We start from the raw sequence: 18,159 nt of genomic DNA on the forward strand, positions 1-18,159 counted from the left end.
TATCCCTTCTGAAACACTAACATCTCTATCTTTGACCCCCACATCTCTCTCCAACCAATGTTTCAACGGCCCCCCAGATAACTCTATCTGGCTGTCCCAAAGACACCTTGAACTTGGTGTGAATCCATCATCTCCCCTACCAACCCCTCTTCCTTCTCCTGAATATCTTGCATCTGTTGACAGTTCTGCCCTACCTAAGCATAAAAGACTTTTACTCACATTTGACCCCTTCCTTTCCTGCATCCATATGTCACCAGTTGCCAAGTCCAACCAACTTTAACTCCTTGGTCTCTGACAGACATATGTTCTCCTATCCCTTGCTCAAGTTGTCCTGGCCTAACTGATGATCCCCATTTGCACGGTCCTCCTTCAACATCTACTACCCAATTACACAAGATTAAACTTCTTAAAACATGGTTTTAACTCTATGAATCCTCTCCCTCTGAACACTTTTCATTGCTCTCTATCAGTACATAAGTAAATTCCAAACCTCTTGTCCTACCATTGAATATTTTCTATTAAGGACTTCTCTTCATCCTCGTATCCCTATTTTTTTTTAAAGATTTTATTTATTTATTTGACAGAGAGAGAGAGAGCACAAGCAGGGGGAAAGGCTGAGGGAGAAGGAGAAGCAGGCTCCCCACAAAGCAGAGGAAGCCCCACGTGGGACTCAATCCCAGGACTCCGGGACCTCGACCCGAGCCAAAGGCAGTGGTTCAACCAGCTGAGCCACCCAGGCACTCCCTCTTATCCCTATTTTATTTCCCACTACCCATATGGCAACTTAGATTCCAGAATTGCTGTTCTAGAGAATGTACCAATTTTCTACCTCCAAGCCTTTGCTCACATTGAGCCCTTGACTTGAGTGCCCTTTCTCCCCCACTCACCTGCTCCCCAGCAGCCATCCAACATACTCTTCACAAATGCTACATTAGAGCCTCTTCCAACCACATCATCTAGAAACAACTGCTCTCTATCTCCCCTCAACTCTCATAGAGCCTTCTCTTGTGTCTCAGGAAAGACATTTCTTTAAAGATTTTTTTAAATTTATTTATTTGATAGACAGAGATTACAAGTCGTCAGAGAGGCAGGCAGGGAGAGAGGAGGAAGCAGGCTCCCCACTGAGCAGAGAGCCCAATGCGGGGCTCGATCCCAGGACCCTGAGACCATGACCCGAGCCAAAGGCAGAGGCTTTAACCCACTGAGCCACCCAGGTGCCCCAGGAAAGAAATTTCTTACCTTTTTTCTTAAATTATATAGTTACTTGGATGAGTGATTTTCTTTTTGTATAAGAATGTAAGTTTGGGGGCACCTGGGTGGTTCAGTGGGTTAAGCCTTTGCCTTAGGCTCGGGTCATGGTCCCAGGGTCCTGGGATCGAGCCCCACATCAGACTCTGCTCAGCAGGAAGACTGCTTCTCCCTCTCTTTCTGCTGCCTCTCTGCCTACTTCTGCCTACTTGTGATTTCTCTGTCAAATAAATAAACAAATAATCTTTTTAAAAAAAAAAAGAGTGTAAGTTTCTTGATGAAAGAATCTACTTTTTTTTTAAGATTTTAGTTATTTACTTGACAGAGAGAGACAGCAAGAGAGGGAACACAAGCAAGGGGAGTGGGAGAGGGGGAAGCGGGCTTCCTGGCAACCAGGGAGCCTGATGTGGGGCTCTATCCTGGGATCATGACCTGAGCAGAAGGCAAATGCTTAATGACTGAGCCATCCAGGAGCCCCAAAAGTATCTACTTCTGAAAAAATTTTAAATACTGCACAACTTCAAAGGTGACCCTGAACAGAGTGTTTGTACATAAGTACCCCAGTATTGGATAAATTAATCATTAAATAACTTAGGATCAGTCTTGTCCTCTTTACAGATTCAGGGATTCTGGAATATTAGCTCCTTGTTAACCTATAATATCTCTAAAATAGTCACACTCCTAAGTACGGTGCTTATTTTTATCAAGTACATGATTGCAATAATACTGGATTATGGGTGTTCACAATAGCTTTCTAGTTGCGCAAGATAAACTAATTTTCAACATAATCAAGAGGTAGGCTTATACGGAATTGGAATTTGTGGGTGTCAACTGCTAAAATATTCTAAGTCAGACAGCTAAAAATCTATCTACGCAACTGTTCATTAAATAGAAGTCTTCCTTAGTTGAACATTTAAAAAGTAAGCATCAATGCAAGTTATTCATAAAAGTTAACATTAATAAATATATGATGTGCCAGGTTATAACGGATGTCTATAGACATGCTCAAGCTCCTGGGGTAATTTTGGGAAGCAGATGGCATCCCACATCTATTTGTTTCATGATAATTTTGGAAGGAATTAGCAGGCTATGGTAACTTTTGGTATACTAGCAATAGAGCTAGATATGTAACTTAAGGTTGACTTATTTATTTTGTCTTAATAAAATTAAATTACTGCCACCTTATTTTTCAGTAATTCTTATAAGCCCCTATGAAATTTGGCAAAAGGATAATAATCTGCTATTGAATATTTTATGAGGAAAATGCACTTCTATCTTAAAAGAGAATCATACCTATAACATTATAAATTATCTTCTTAATTACCTAGACTGACATAAGGGAGGCATCATGTTACCTCTGAGAGAAAAAACACTGGTATTCCTTAGCAACCCTCTATAAGCCTTGTGTTGCCAAAACACTTCAGATGCCCTGCCTCTACCCACACAGCTTTCCTTCCCTTATTACCAACCCAAGATGAAACCAGCCCAAACTGGTTATTGAAAGGGGTGGGGAAGCCTTGCTAGGTTCAACATCATCTCTTATACTTAAGGCACTCTTCTCTATGGGCTACCTGTGGCGTAAGGGAGATGATTAGACACCAACACTAAATATGGAATGAAAAATGGACTCCCTTCTAATGAGAGACCCCACTCCTGTTGCCAGCCAGAACTGGCCACAGTTCTTCATGATAGACAGGACAGTGAGGGAAATTTTAAGAAGTGGGACTGATTTCTCACTAGGGAAAATGGTGTGGTGAGTTGGCTAAGAGTGTGGAGGCTAAACTCAAATTGCCTGGAATCAAACCCTAGGTTAGCCACTTACTAGTTGTGAGATCTCAGACTAATTAGTTACTCAGTTAGTTAAACTTACACTTCTTCTCCTAAGATGAAAATTAACGCAATACCTTTGTTATTATGATGTTCAGTGAAATAGTGCCTGTAAAATACTTACCAAAATGTTTGGCCTAATATATTTAAAATATTACTAATAGCTGCTCAATTTACAACCTCTAGATAGAATGGAGAATTGACTCACAGGTCAATTCTCAAAGAGAGTTTTTGTTCCTAATGACCAGATCTGACCTAAACAAGTAATACTAAAGACCACATTTGTTGCCTAGCTAATTTTTTTTAATTTTTATTTATTCTTTTTAATTTCTTTTCAGTGTTCCAAAAATCATTGTTTATGCACCACACCCAGTGCTCCACGCAATATGTGCCCTCCTTAATACCCACCATGTTGGCACACCCCACACCTCCCTCCCCTCCCCTCCAAAACCCTCAGTTTGTTCCTTGTTGCCTAGCTGATTTTTTTTTTTTCAAAATAACTGCTTATAAAATTTACAAAGTAGGTTACTGATGAAGTCATATATTCTTCTAACACACAAAGAAAAACATGACATCAAGTTGGAGAGTAACATGTTGTTTTTCTTCGACAAATGTACCTGAACTTAAACATCAAAAAAGAGTTTTTATCTTCAAAGGAGTCACATCAGGAAGGCTTGCACTTATTTCAACAATGTTGCCAAGCATTTTTGGAACTCTTCCTTCCAAATTACCTTCTGAGCCTGCTTCACATTCTTTCAGTTGTCTTCACTGGCAACAAATTTTTATCCTTTGAGAGTTTTCAATTTTGAAAGCTGATTCAAAATCCCCTCTTATAAAAAAGACGGAGGATAATGTCACCTCTGGTCAAAAAATAAGGAAATAAGAGCCTTTTTGCATAGCTTGTAAAATGCCTCAGAAAATTCCAGAGAGGGACACTCTCTAAGATATTTCAGGCTTATGGAAGCATTATCAGAATTAGTGTGCTACTTTCTGTGATTAACAGATTATGCCTTATTTCCTTAACTTTATTAAACAAATACTTACAGAGTGTTATGCGTCAAACACCATCCTAGGAAATTTGACGTATATTTAACGCTCGTATCTTATGAGCTTGATTCCCTTATTATCCCCATTATTTCAGATGAGGTAATTGAGGCACAGAAAACTTAAGAATTTTGTCCAAGAACACAGGTTTAGTAAATGGCAGAGCCAGAAATCAAACCCAGGCTACACAGTAGTAAAGTACATGCTGTATTTTCTAAAAAGTACAACCACTGGGCATTAACAGTTAGGCTTCCTGTACTACATAGTAGTACAGTACATGCTGTATTTTCTAAAAAGTACAACCACTGGGCATTAACAGTTATGCTTCCTGGGTTTTTTGAGGTAATGCAATTTAAACTTGGTGAAAGAAACTCCATCATCCCATGAATTTTTTTTTTAAACTGGAGCTAAAAGCTCTCTTACTGTTAACAAGCATTATCGGAACCCTTTTTTCTCTATCTTCACATAGCGAGTTATACAAGGAGGAAACACTCCCACCTTCTAGCTTCCTAGTTTTCAAACGTTCTGTAGGCTAGCTATCCTGTTTTCCTACATAAGCAGACCTTTTACCCAGCAGTTTCTTCAGTCCTGTGCCAGGAATAGTCTTTCTCCTCACAGGGTTTCCTCAGGCTTATTTCAAAATTCCCTCCTTAAAATTCACTTTTTCCATTGCATCACTCAGTAGCGCAATCTTGCTAGATTAATAGGGAAGATTTTTTTAAAGCGGACGGGAGGAGAGTGGGGAAGGAAAGACATTGAAATATTTTCAAGTTCTCTTTGAAAAAGCACCTTCTATCGTTTTCCATCAGCAAAATGTTTTGAATGTCTCATTTTGCCCCCCTTCCCTTTGAAATATGAGTTTCCAAAGAAGCTTTCTACCAATGCCAGGAGCGTACGACTGGCCAGCCATTTGGTAATGACGACAACCCCAAGGAAACATATTTAAGCAAATTGAAAAAATAGATTACGCTGGAACTCCTTTTATTTCAGGATAAAAGAAAAATACAGGAAGAAATCTCACAGAAGCGTCTGAAAATAGAGGAAGAAAAACTAAAGCACCAGCATTTGAAGGTAATTTCTGATTTTAATTTCATTTCAATGATTTTGTATTCAAATATCCTAATGGCATTCAAAATCTCTATAGTAAAGATGCTTTGGGAAGGAGAAAATTCAGCATAGTTTTACTAACACCCTAATAACTGTAGGGGAGGGCCGAGAAACTAGTAATATTTGCATAGGAGGTTAATATCTTCTGGTAAACATGTAGAAAACAAGTTTTTATTACTTTTATCCTTTATTATTGAATTTCCTCATTTTCTTGGGTAACCTTGAGAATTTAGCCTTGATAATTTGGCCCCCTGAACACAATCTTGCTTAAGATCCCTAGGGACCAATCCAGCTAGGAAGTCCCTTTTGAAATAAACGAAAGGCAAGCTTTCCCCCAGGGGGTGCACAACAGACACTGTCTGGCCTGGTCAAGGATGTTAGTATTGAAAAGCTCAGTGCCATGAATCCAATATTGTTTGAGTATGTTTGGGGGGTTTTGTTTCCTTTTGCTTTGTCTTGTCTTGACAAACCATGAGATCATCACCAGAAATAAACCTCCATTTTTAAAATCAGACTTTACATATTCTTTGGGTGTGGTCATTTTGTAATTAAAGCACACTGGGTTTCAACATTTTATTATGTAGCTTCGCCACAGGATGCAACCAAATGACAAACAGGAGGTCCTTGTGAACAGACCCAAGCAAGGAGCTACCTCTCTGGCAAGGCTGCTACCAACAGATTTAATGAATCCCTCAGTGAAACAATGTCGCACACTCATGGGGTCTACACACTTAGGTAAACATGCCTATTTCAGCTGCTCCTAGCTTTCTGATAGTTCAAGTGACCTCCTCTGAAAAGAAACATCGTTCAAGATTCCAATTAGCCTCCGTTCTCTAAATTCCGTTTGCCTGTTTGCCCCTATATAAATTGACATTTCCAATGTTTGACGGTTAATTTCAAAGTATAGTTAACCTGCTATCCTTGCAGTGGGTCACATTGAATTTACATGACGCATAGATAGAGCCAAGAAATGCTGTGTGCATAACCAGAATGATCAGTGAGATTAAAGCAAACTTTACCAAGTTATTTTGGTGAAAGTCAAATCAAAAGGCAAGTCCACAGTGATTGTTGAGCTGAGCCGTTTCTAACACCATAACCAGTGCTCGTTCTCTCTCTCCCTCATCTCTCTCTCTCCCTCTCTCTCTCTCTCTAGTACAAACACACCCACAGTTTGAGGCTCTCCATAAACTAATGACTGGTTCTGAGTCAATGGATAGCTCTCTGGCATTCAGCAATTGCTATCCTTGTCGAGCGGGTCGCCAAACAACGGTAGAGCTCACACTAGGAGAAAGGGTTAAATATCCCGAGTTCATTCTAGGAGGCAAGTTAGGCATAAGTACTCTGACTCTGACTCACTGAAAACTCCATTTCCGAGGTGGCACCTCTTTTCAATATTTGCCAAAGTCAGTCTAAAAAGTCATACATGAGGGGCACCTGGGTGGCTCAGTCATTAAGCATCTGCCTTCGGCAGGGTCCTGGGATTGAGCCGTGCATCGGCGGGAAGCCTGCTTCTCCCTCTCACACTCCCCCTGCTTGTGTTCCCTCTCACTCTCTTCTCTCTCTCTCTGTCAAATAAATAAATAAATAAATAAAATCTTTATTTTAAAGAAAAAAGTCCTACATGATCTTCCATATAGGTTTGCTTTCAGGAGATTGTTTAATCCAATCCAAACAGAATATTTATAATGTTTTGGATTGCCGAACACTGTTGTGCAGATTGTGTACGGCATAAAAATACTGAGAAAGGGGTGCTAAAATCCCTGCTTACACTCCCTTGGAACTGGGCACGCTGGCATAGAGCTGGTTCTGGCTGAAGGATAGCATTTCTTTTTCTCTGCACAAAGGTGCCATACATCTTCCCAAGCTGTGCCCTGAGCCAAAGGGGTGGGGTGAGAAACAGCAATTTTTTCTGATTTTCATATTAATACCACAGAGACTAGCAGTGGTCCTGGAGAGCTGTAGCCCTTCTGCCTGCAACCTAGTGGGGAACCCAGGATTAAATAAAGAATTAGGACAAGATAAGAGATGTTTTTTGGCGGGGGCGGGGGGTGCCTGGGTGGCTCTGCTGGTTAAGCAACCGCCTTCGGCTCAGGTCATGATCTGAGTCCCGGGATCGAGTCCCACATCGGGCTCCCTGCTCGGCAGGGAGTTTGCTTCTACCTCTAACCCTCCCCTCATGCTCTCTCACTCTCTCTCTCTCAAATAAATAAAAAAAAATTTTTTTAAGAGATTTTTTTTTTTTTAATTTAAGTAAGAATATAAGGGAGTAACTCTTTAATCTGAAGTGGTCAAAGCAAGACTATTAAAGGTGTGGGATTTCAGCTGAGTCTTAACCGACTGGTAGGATTTGTATGAGTGTATAGAGAGCCTTTGAGTAAAAAAAAAATTACTAATTACTTATTACATGTCAGGTACTAAAGAGGACAATAAGAACACATAATAAAGTTTGACCTAGGTCTTTACAATGAATAACTGACCCAGAACCTTGAGATAACACAGAAACACCGTGATGAGTCCTGCTGATTGGAGGCACAAACTACAAAGGGAACACAGAGGAAAGAGTGGCTGTTTGCATCATGTTTTACAGAAAATGGTAAGCTGGACCAAACAGGAACGAGGCACCATTATAAATGGGGCTCGGAAATGTGCAGAGGTTTTTTTTTTTTAAGATCCATTTATTTATTTATTTATTTATTCGAGAGAGAGAGAGAGAGAGAAAGAGAGAGAAGAGTGGGAGAGAGAGTCTGAAGCAGACTCCCTGCTGAGCATGGAGGCCCCCCACGGGGCTCAATCTCACGACCCTGAGATCACGACCTGAGCCGAAACCAAGAGTCTGATGCTTAACCAACTGTGCCTTCCAGAACCCAGAAATATTTTTTTTAAATTGATTCTACAATACCCTCACCAAGTCAGGAAAGCTCTATCGGCCCCTGTAGTCACCAGGTATTCTTTGATGTTCCTCTTCATCCATCTGTCTCCGGTCCACTGACTATCCTCAGCCCTTTCCTGATTGCCAACTATTTTGTTACACTTCGATGACACACTTTAAACAACACAAACGCAAACATTTACAAAGCTCTGCTCTGTGTCATTAGTACATACGTTGCAAAATAAGAGTAGTAATTCACTCATATTCTTTGGCTCTGGAACTGGGCAATCATACCAATGACATGCCGGAAAGGGAATTTCCAGGGACATGAGGAGTGTTCTAACTTTCAAACATTTCTGAGATTTGTACACTATGGGTCTCCTCACCTAGTAACGTGATCACAGTCTGCCACCCAGAAACACAAACTACACTCAACTTAGAAAACTTTTCTGGAAGTCCATTTGATTCATGGTATGAAAAACTAATTTATTCTTTTTTTTTTTTTTACTTTTTTTTCAAGATTTTATTTATTTGAGAGAGAGAGAGAATGAGAAGGGGATGGAGGAGTGGGTCAGAGGGAGAGGCAAACTCTCTGCCAAGCAGGGAGCCTGATGCAGGACTTGATCCCGGGACTCCAGGATCATGACCAGAACTGAGCCTCCCAGGTGTCCCAAAACTAATTTATTCTTCAAGTCCACTCTAAATGCTATATAAAATGCAAAGTTTTTTACAGAAAAACTTTCCATAAAAAAACTGCTCAAAGATCTATTACTGGCATGTCCTTATATTTTTACTTAGTTAATATGGCTTTTGAATATGAATGTCGTTGTGGAACAGATTTTTCATCAACCTCATAGACAAAAGTACAAGTCTAAACAATGACATAAAAACAAAATAACTATGTTTAAGTTGTTACGTGATTGTACCATATCATTTAAATGCACATCAAAATTATGTATTTTATATTCAGAGGCAAAGAGCTAATTCACAAATTCATTTTTTCATTTTACCTCTGGCAAAGTTCTCCGCCAGAGGTAAATGACAATTTGTGAGTTATGGACAAAGTTTTATGAGGCTAAACTTAAAATTATTCTTGTTCCTAACCAGACTTAGAACACTTATATAAGACTATATATCAGACTATATATATAACACTTATATAAGACTACATAGGCCCAAGTTCACATAACACATCACCAGAATTATTCTCTGCTCCCTCTAACTCAGCAATATAAGACCATCCCATCTAAATGTTTCTTATAGTGATATGGATATAAATTACTGAAACTGTCCTCGTAGGTGGTTTGTAAGGACTATAATTTACTTGGATAGGTGTCATCTGTCTTCTTTATTACTCATTAGCTATCATCACATTCCATCAAATAAAAATATATTAAAATTAAGGTAAATTCTTAAAATGATAGTATACTAAGATTTTCTTGGCATCTTTGATCTCAAAGATAAATCTTGACCTTGATTAATAACATTTAACTGTGTCTGTGGGAGAGCATTTCTACAAACAGCCAAAGAGCTATAATTTAGGGTTAAGATAACACTGAAAGAGAGACTCCCTTGCTACAAACTTTTCTTATGGGGTATGTTGTCCACATACCCCATAATTGCTTGAAACTCTGAAAAGGCCAACACAAATACAATGATCTAGGACAAGGTTCCTACTTGATCTAGTGGTTTTCAAACTGTGTTCTGTGCTTCTATAGGCTGCCAAGCCCCCTCATTGCTTCAACTAGAGCAATCCAGGTTGTATCAGTCCTACAAAGTGTAATTCCATATAATATATATTTGTAATCAATGTAATGTTTCTAATTGGTTTGAAAACCATTGCCTTACTTAAAATAGCCATCATCTGGTAATTACCTAGCACAGTCAACATTATTTGAATTTTGTTTAAAATTCAAAGGATTTATATGCTAGTAGTATTAACCCCAGCACCATTCTAAAAAAAGTTCTCTTTACTCACTCTCACTTTAATCATGCATCAGAGAAAGAATTCTCAGGAAATACAAAGTTCCCATTATTCTCTCCTCACCACTTTAGATACAGTGAATCCCAAAAAAGTAATTTTTGAACAAATAATTTACACAGGTAGATTATATAGGGAGAACAGTTTTCTCCAGGAAGAAAAGAAAAAACTCAAACTCTTTGGAAATAGTGTCTAACAGTTCCTATGTAAGACATGGATGGGATGCTAGCTAAGTTCCCTCCAAAATTTATATGTTTCTCATTTGCTTTAAGTCTTCTTAGGTTCAAGGTCCAGCATTGTAATTCTTTCATGCAAATTCAAGGGGACTTTTTTTCCATGTAATAAAACATAAATTTTGTTTTGTTAAAGTTGACAAAAATTTAACTCACCTGTATTTAGACAGATCAGTGAATTTCTGCATCATGTTATTGGAACAAGTCATTTAGGTGAAGCTTAGGTAGCTGGAACCAGGTAGCTTCTCAGAAGAAAGACGGGTATTGGATAGGCAAGGTCATAAATGCTGACCACACCACTTAAGACCAACATTGAATTAGTTTAAGATACAATAGCAATTTCTTGTTTCACCCACCATTTGAAATAATCCCCCCCCCCCAAATTTTTTGGAGCATTCGCCATACACTGTCATTGAGATGAATAAAAAAATGGCTTCAAGGAACATTTTACTTCAAAGACACAAGATGTACCAACATTAACCAAACAAATAATAGATATCACATGATAAGGTCCCTGTACAACTGCAAGACAGAGTGTCTATACACAGTGCAGCCTGATTCTGAGGAAAGAGAGTTCTCTGAGGGCGAGGATGGGGCTGTGGAAGGTATGGGGCGGGGGAGACCAGAGATTTTCACAGAGATGGAGGGACCTGAACTGGAACTTAAAAGAAAAATGGGATTTAGACACATAAAACTGTCTTTGGAAGGGGGTCACAAAGGGTGCAGTGAAGGAAGACACCAGATTTATTCAGGCAAGACAGTGAGAAAAAATAATTTCTCTTTACTCTGTCCACTATTAAAATTCATGAGATTTCAAAGCAGCCAGAGATTGTGGAAACTACTGACTGATATAAGAACATCTTTATGTTTCCTGATATCAGAAAAAAGCCTTAAGGGAGAAATGGCTTCTAGATGGAGTCAGCACCGGAAAAGAACAGGAAGAGATGAAGAAACAAAATCAACGAGACCAGCACCAGATCCAGGTTCTAGAACAAAGTATCCTCAGGTACGGCCCTCACTGGGCTACTCCACAACTTTTTTTATTTTGGCTTTGCCCATGTTGCATGTATAAGAGCCATTCTTATTTTTAGAGACATAATCAGATCTTCCATCTGGATTTTTAATAAAGACCAAGGCAATACAACACCAAAGGCAATAGAAATTTTACTATAAATATCCCCTATGCATAGCAACACAATATTTATTTTTTAAATACATATTAGTGACTTACCCAAAGTTCTCCAAGCCTATCTCCTCATCTATGAAATGGTAGTAGCAATATCTATCTTTTACAGTTGTTGAGCAAATGAAAAATATATGTATTTTACATATTGTGGCTAAGCTACTGGCACTTACCTGGCATATAACAGGTGATCAAAAACCAGTCCTTGTTCACAGCCCCAACCCCCACTCTCGACAGGTGACAACTCAATGGGTGTGTTTATACTGTTCCTCCGTCACCCCTCTCCCCAGCTGCCCCCAGTCACAACCATACTTTGGAAGAGAAGACACTGTAGGAACACATCACTAGCATTTTCTCTCTTCTACTTCCCTAATCATTTGGTCACAGGTGTGGACCTCACTTCTCGATGTCCTTCCTTGCCCATCACACAAAATCAGTCCAGAGTCAGCAACTTGCAACATAACAAGGAAAGTTTTAAAATTGCCTTGGCTTAAAATGAGGTGATGGGCGTGAAAAAAACCATTGAAACACTGGAATAGAAGATGGGGTTATTAGTATTACCGCAAAATACAGATAGCATGGAAGAAAGAGATGTGGGAAATGTCACAATCATTTTCTAACCTGTGCGTGGAAAAAAGATGGGATTTCTTGTGGTATAATAATGACAATAATTTAAAGCCTATGGATCTTTGAAACATAGGTAGCTTTCAAAATCTCAGTCACTGCAAATTTGTTCTCTTTAGTGAGAACTATAAGAAAGAAAGACCTGGAAGTTGAAAATATCCCGTGGATTGACGACCACATTCTGTCCATCCTCACCACACTCCATAGACAGATCACATTAGGTCTCAAATTGACAACACGGAGAAAAGTTTCCTTTTTAAACTGATTCTCATTTTACTTGCCTCATTTCATACACTCGTATATCTAAGAGCTAACATCACTGATTATGTGTTCTTTTTGAGATGTTTTTTAAATTAACAATTCTTAAAAAGTTATGTTGTAATCATTGAAATGTTCACATTCATGAACCCTCAGTTGCTTGCTTAAAGAGAAATGTTTCTGAAAAGCAGATAACAAATACTCAAAAAATAACTCAATATATCAACTCTCCAGTTTGGAAAACTTGATCCTCGTAAGGCATCCCTTAGCAAGAGCTTCTAACCAAACTCTGGCTCAACTGATGATTCCTTTCTCACCACCAACACGGAACCCTTATCTCTGAAGGACTTCTGAACTTAATCCCTGCACACCCTGCACTTTGCAAACACCTTCATGCTTCCCTTCAGAGCCCCCTGGTTAAGAGTCTTTGCTCCTACTGAACACCTACGACTTTTCTCTGCACTTGGTAATTGAAGTGGCGACATAGACTCAGACTTCATAAAGAAGTTTGGGTGGCATTGCAAGTAATCCCAGACAATTTACTAGGGTTCTCCTGATTGCTTTCAGACCTTGCCTGAATGCTCTGAATGCCTAGTTAGAGTTTTTATCCGACCAAAAAAAAAAAAAAGGAGGGGGAGGAGCAGGAAGTAGAGAAACCATATTTACCCGCCATATTACCTGTCAGGTACTTTACATATATCATCATTCAATCTTCATAGCCCTGGGACAAAGTGTCATCATCGTCCCTTTTTGCCCAGAGGTTGAAGTATCCACACAATTAGGACATGCTGGATCGGAAACTAGTTCATGTGACTTCCCGATGCTGTCAATAAAGTGACCGCTCACAGCATTCCAGACCACACACTGTGATCTGAGAAGCTATTATCTCTTCTGTGTCTTTATTTTTTTTTAAAGATTTTATTTACTTATTTGACACAGAGAGAGAGAGATCACAAGTAGGCAGAGAGGCAGGCAGAGAGAGACGGGGTAGCAGGCTCTCCACTGAGCAGAGAGCCCCACTCGGGACTCGATCCTAGGACTCTGAGATCATGACCTGAGCCGAAGGCAGAGGCTTAAGCCACTGAGCCACCCAGGCACCCCTCTTCTGTGTCTTTAAAGCATGTTCAGTCCCTCGGTTCTCCTTTCTCCAAACAGCTCCTACCACCCTCTGGACCTTCTTCCATGTTGCGCTGATGTCTGTATTAAATTACCGGTTCTATATCTATACTCTACCCAATTTCTGGCATCTCATTATGACTTATTAGACTTTACTTTTTTTTATTTTTTGTTTTAATTTAAATATAGTTGAATATGTTATTATATTAGTTCCAAGTGTACAGCATCGTGATTCAACAATCCTGTATGATACACGCTGCTCACTATGATAAGTATAGTCAACATTGGTCAACCATACAATGCTATTACGCTATTATTGACTGGATTCCCTATGCCTGGCTTTTCATTCCTGTGGCTTCACTGCAACCTTGTTTTAGATCTCCAGGGGGTCATTAACCATCAGGGGATCCTTTATTAATACCAGACGATGTTAAGCCCCAAACATAAATAATAATAACACAAATGGTTCATTTTTAAATGGCCTCGTGCAATTTGCAAAGCACTTGACTTACATTACATCATTGAATTCTCACAGCAATCCCAGAAAGAAAGCAGTGATGGCTCCATGGCAGAGAGGTCGAAACAGACTCAGAGAGGATAAGGGGATTAAGGAAGGTCACAGAGTCATTAAAGGGTAAACTTGGGCCTCAAAGCAAGTCAGGCTCTGTGTTCTCCCACTATAGAACTAAAGAAGTATTCTCAAAATGCTAAAACCCCTAACACCCCATAGCAAATTGCTTTGTTTAAGGAATGGTCCTAAAAAGCCGTATTTGCAAAGAGTTAGTAAAGAATATGCATCGCTGTGACCCATGATGGCATGTTTGTCTGGTTGACAATGGGCAGGGAACAGAATGTTCTGAAGCAACAGGGGGAGACACAAAGTATCTGTGCCTTGTCTGTATCACGCAGCCTCCGCAGCCGCCCAGCATTAGAGAAATCACGGTGCCAAAGCCGCTTTATCTGTAACTGAACATTTTCTTCTCAGATCTTTCTAAAGCTGCTAAACTATCAGGTGCATGTTGTTAAAGTTATTCTTTCCCCAAAACAACTGCCCACAGAGCCTCAGGAGCTTTTCTTAGCAGGTAAATAAAGTACATTTTCCTGTGAGCTCCAAGAAACAACCCAGTCGACGGACAGACCGGGGCGCTGAACCATCCTCCTTCCCCGAGCAGGGAAAGCAGCCCAAAGCCTGAATGTGGTTTATCACTTGACTTGGGTGACTGCTCAAGGGTGACATTTGCCATCTGCCAGGCCTCTCAGCCAGAGGATAAGATTTTAATGGGAACATCAAAATAGAAACGTTGCTATTACCTCAGAGTCTGTAGCAGGGCCAGTCAGCCTCTGGAGATTTCATTCCCCTACTACTTACACGGTCTTGTGAGATGAACTGGAAGAGCGTGGCCTTTGGCTTTCAAATCCCTGTTCTGCCATCCATAAGGTATAGAAGCCTGGAAACGTTCTTCATCTCTTTGGGCCTTAGTTTCCTTGTTAATAATAGTGGGACCATGAGAGCGACTTCACAGGACACTGTGAGTCAAGCAGCTTCCGGAGTGCCTGACATATGGTAGATGTTCAAAAAATATTAGATCCTATTCCTTTTTAGGAGTCAAAATAATTAAAAGTAGGACGGGGGTGTTTATCTTTTGACCAAGATCTCTATTTCTTTATGTCAGTACAAAGAATCTTTTTCTTTGAGTAAACTGAGATCCCCGCCCCACAAGGATTCCTCCCATTCAGGCATAATTGATGGGTTTTCTTTACGGCTTGAAGACTGAAATGCTAACAGCAGCAGTTAATTTTTACAGAGTGTGTAGTTATAGACCAGGCACTGCGTTAAGCACTTCATAGGGATTAGTTCTTTGACTCCTCACAACCACCTTATGAGGTAGGTAACATTCAATAAGTGAGAAAGATGACTTTTGTAGATCCTAACTTGTCTTGACTCATGTAACTAAAAAATTAAGACCCAGGATTTAAAATTTAATTAAGTCTTCATTATAAAAATAAGTTATGTCCCAGATCCTGCAGACAAATTTCACATTAGTTCAATCCTGTAAATGCTACCACCCTTTTACAGCACTTTTCATTTCCAATCCATGCTATGATTTCACTCTCCTGCATGCATCATTTCATACAGACATTCAGATGACCCTGCTATATTGAGCACACCCAAAGTTCCCCTGACTCACACCCAACCTTTAAGTAAAGCATGTCTGATTATTCATCCTCTCATCTTTTCTTTCAGAGAGGCAACATTTCAGAAAATAAGTAGGTTTCCATGGTTTTTGTCTCAGAGACACATTCTTAGCTTTGGAACAATATTAGTGAGTATTTTGCCTGTTGCCCTGATTAACGCCTTAGGAAGAAATGTTCCCAGGAGGAAAATGGTATTGAACATCTCCTTCTGAATCACTTTGCTTAAATAGAGTTTCAATCTGCCTCCCAAATGAGCCCTGTTCTTGCTGTGACCAGTGAACCATTTACTTCTTGATTATAGGCACAGGTGCAAATTCAACACTGACTTCTCCGTCCAGACAGCATGTGCACACATTCATTGGCCGGCTTAAAAATCCTCTTCTGTCACATCTGTTGCTTTCCTCCATCCAATAGCCTACACCCAAAATTACCGTCCCCCCCCCCCGCCCACCACTCCGAGCACCCTCAGAAGTATCCAAAGGAGCCATGTCATTCACATTCTAGATTCCTCTTTCCTATACAGCTGCCCAACTGCTCTCCGTGACTCCCTCTGCCAAAATGCCTTACATCACGCTGCCCTCCAGACACTTGCTACTTTTTGAACTGTGTCCAAAGACCTCTGACTTTAATTGGAGCACAAAGAGCGCCTGACAGAAGTGCCATAAGCATAAAATGCAAAAGGTTAACTGCCAAGGAGAATGAGGCAAACGCACTGCCTCCCCTTTGAGAAGGATTATCTACTTATGATTAATGTTCTCTAGTAAGGATTTTTTTTTTCATAGTCCAAAGTACCCTTCTGACCCTCCACTTTCCTTTAATGAGCTTTCATTTGTCTCCAAATGGTTAGGAAATGCCTGCCCATATGGTGCTAACAGTAAGTTGCATGAAGGAGTGGATTTCTCTGTGACTCTTTGCCATGAGAAAATCTGAGGCACAGGCCATAACTGCAGCTACCACCACCCCCACATAAGTTAAGGGAAATTCCTCCACAAATGGAGATGCAGTATTAGGAAATGCATTCTGCTCACTATCATATAAAACAATAATCTACCCAGTTAACTCAAAAAAGTGCAGGCAAGATTCGATTTCAAAATGGATCCCAAAGGCCTGATGTAGAAAAATAAAGGTTAAATGACTTTGTTGCTGGTTATAATTTATCAAAGTTCATCTCGTGATTTCTATCCGTATTGCACCCCTACCTGATGCTCAGATCTACCTGTGAAGGCCAGCTGTACCTTAATGAAACTGATGGTTCATCCAACAAAGCGAGGAAGGCTGCATGAAAAATAATCACATTCTAAATGTTTCTGCCTTCTTGCTCTGACCCAGCCAGCCGAAGCTAACGTCACATTGTGAGAGAGAGGGACACAGTCTGCTCTTCTGTGACAATGCGAGAGAGAAGAGAAAGGGAAAGGAGGAAAAGAGAGAGAGAGAGAAAGAGGACCTAGCATTTGTTTCTTCTTCTTAAATTTGCTGTTGCTTAGAAACACTTAAGAAATGATTCTGAAGCAATTACATGAGTCAAAATCATTCCAAGCATGTTTTTCACTCTCCATATTTGACTAATTGGTTTATCAGGCTTGCGAGAGTTCATCTGTTGTTGTTTTTAATTTCCCAGATATTCTGATAATTTTTAATTCAGGAGATTTTTAAATTTTACAAAAAGAGCAAAATAAATCAAATTTCCAGCATAAATAAATAAATAAATAAAAAGGAAGACATCTATCCCCAACCCCCACCAGAGAAAGCCTAGTACATAGTAGGGAATACCTGTCACTACATATTTAATAATTAATGGAAAAATATGCATGATGGATGGATGGATGGATGGATGGATGGACGGTTGGCTAAATGGATGGCCAGACTTTAAAATACCAACTATGAAAGGGACCAGCTAAAGACTACACAGTGGGGGCACCTGGGTGGCTCAGTGGGTTAAAGCCTCTGCTTTCAGCTCAGGTCATGGTCCCAGGGTCCTGGGATCAAGCCCCATGTCGGGCTCTCTGCTCAGCGGGGAGCCTGCTTCCTCCTCTCTCTCTCTGCCTGCCTCTCTGCCTACTTGTGATCTATCTGTCAAATAAATAAATAAAATCTTTAAAAAAAAAAAAAAGACTACACAATGACTTAAACACTAAGCAACTAAAAAGGAAAGCCTTGAAAATCTTTAAAAAATAAAGAATAAGACCCAACTATCTTGAGTCAAGGGCAAAATTACATGACAGTCATACTTCTGGTTTTTGAGGTCACTGTTGATAGCTCACCATCACTTCACTTTGTCACCCTTCCCCTCTTTCATATGCTCTTTTATTTCCTTATTCCCCGCCTTCTAGACTTCTCCGTTGTTCACATCTGCCAGTCTCATTCATAGGTTAGTAGCAATAAGGGTTAAATTCACATAGAATAAATACTCTCCCACTGTGGTAGGCCAAAATGTAGATTAGAATAATACCACTCCACTGAAGTTCAATAATAA

At 39.9% G+C, this 18,159-nt stretch overlaps 1 protein-coding gene across 1 annotated transcript in view; it reads left to right on the forward strand.

Annotated features, from left to right (window-relative positions):
* The window catches only part of PALMD (palmdelphin), a 51,534-nt gene that overhangs the window by 13,345 nt on the left and 20,030 nt on the right, over positions 1–18,159 (forward strand). Inside the window, exons 2-3 of the mRNA XM_004775193.3 lie at positions 5,110–5,190; positions 11,191–11,315. Of these exons, the coding sequence (XP_004775250.1) occupies positions 5,110–5,190; positions 11,191–11,315 (206 nt within the window). The remainder of the gene's footprint in view (positions 1–5,109; positions 5,191–11,190; positions 11,316–18,159) is intronic.

Source organism: Mustela putorius, unplaced genomic scaffold (assembly GCF_011764305.1).
Source record: "Mustela putorius furo isolate JIRA1106 unplaced genomic scaffold, ASM1176430v1.1 tig00003853_pilon_pilon_pilon, whole genome shotgun sequence".
Classification (NCBI taxonomy): Eukaryota; Metazoa; Chordata; class Mammalia; order Carnivora; family Mustelidae; genus Mustela; species Mustela putorius.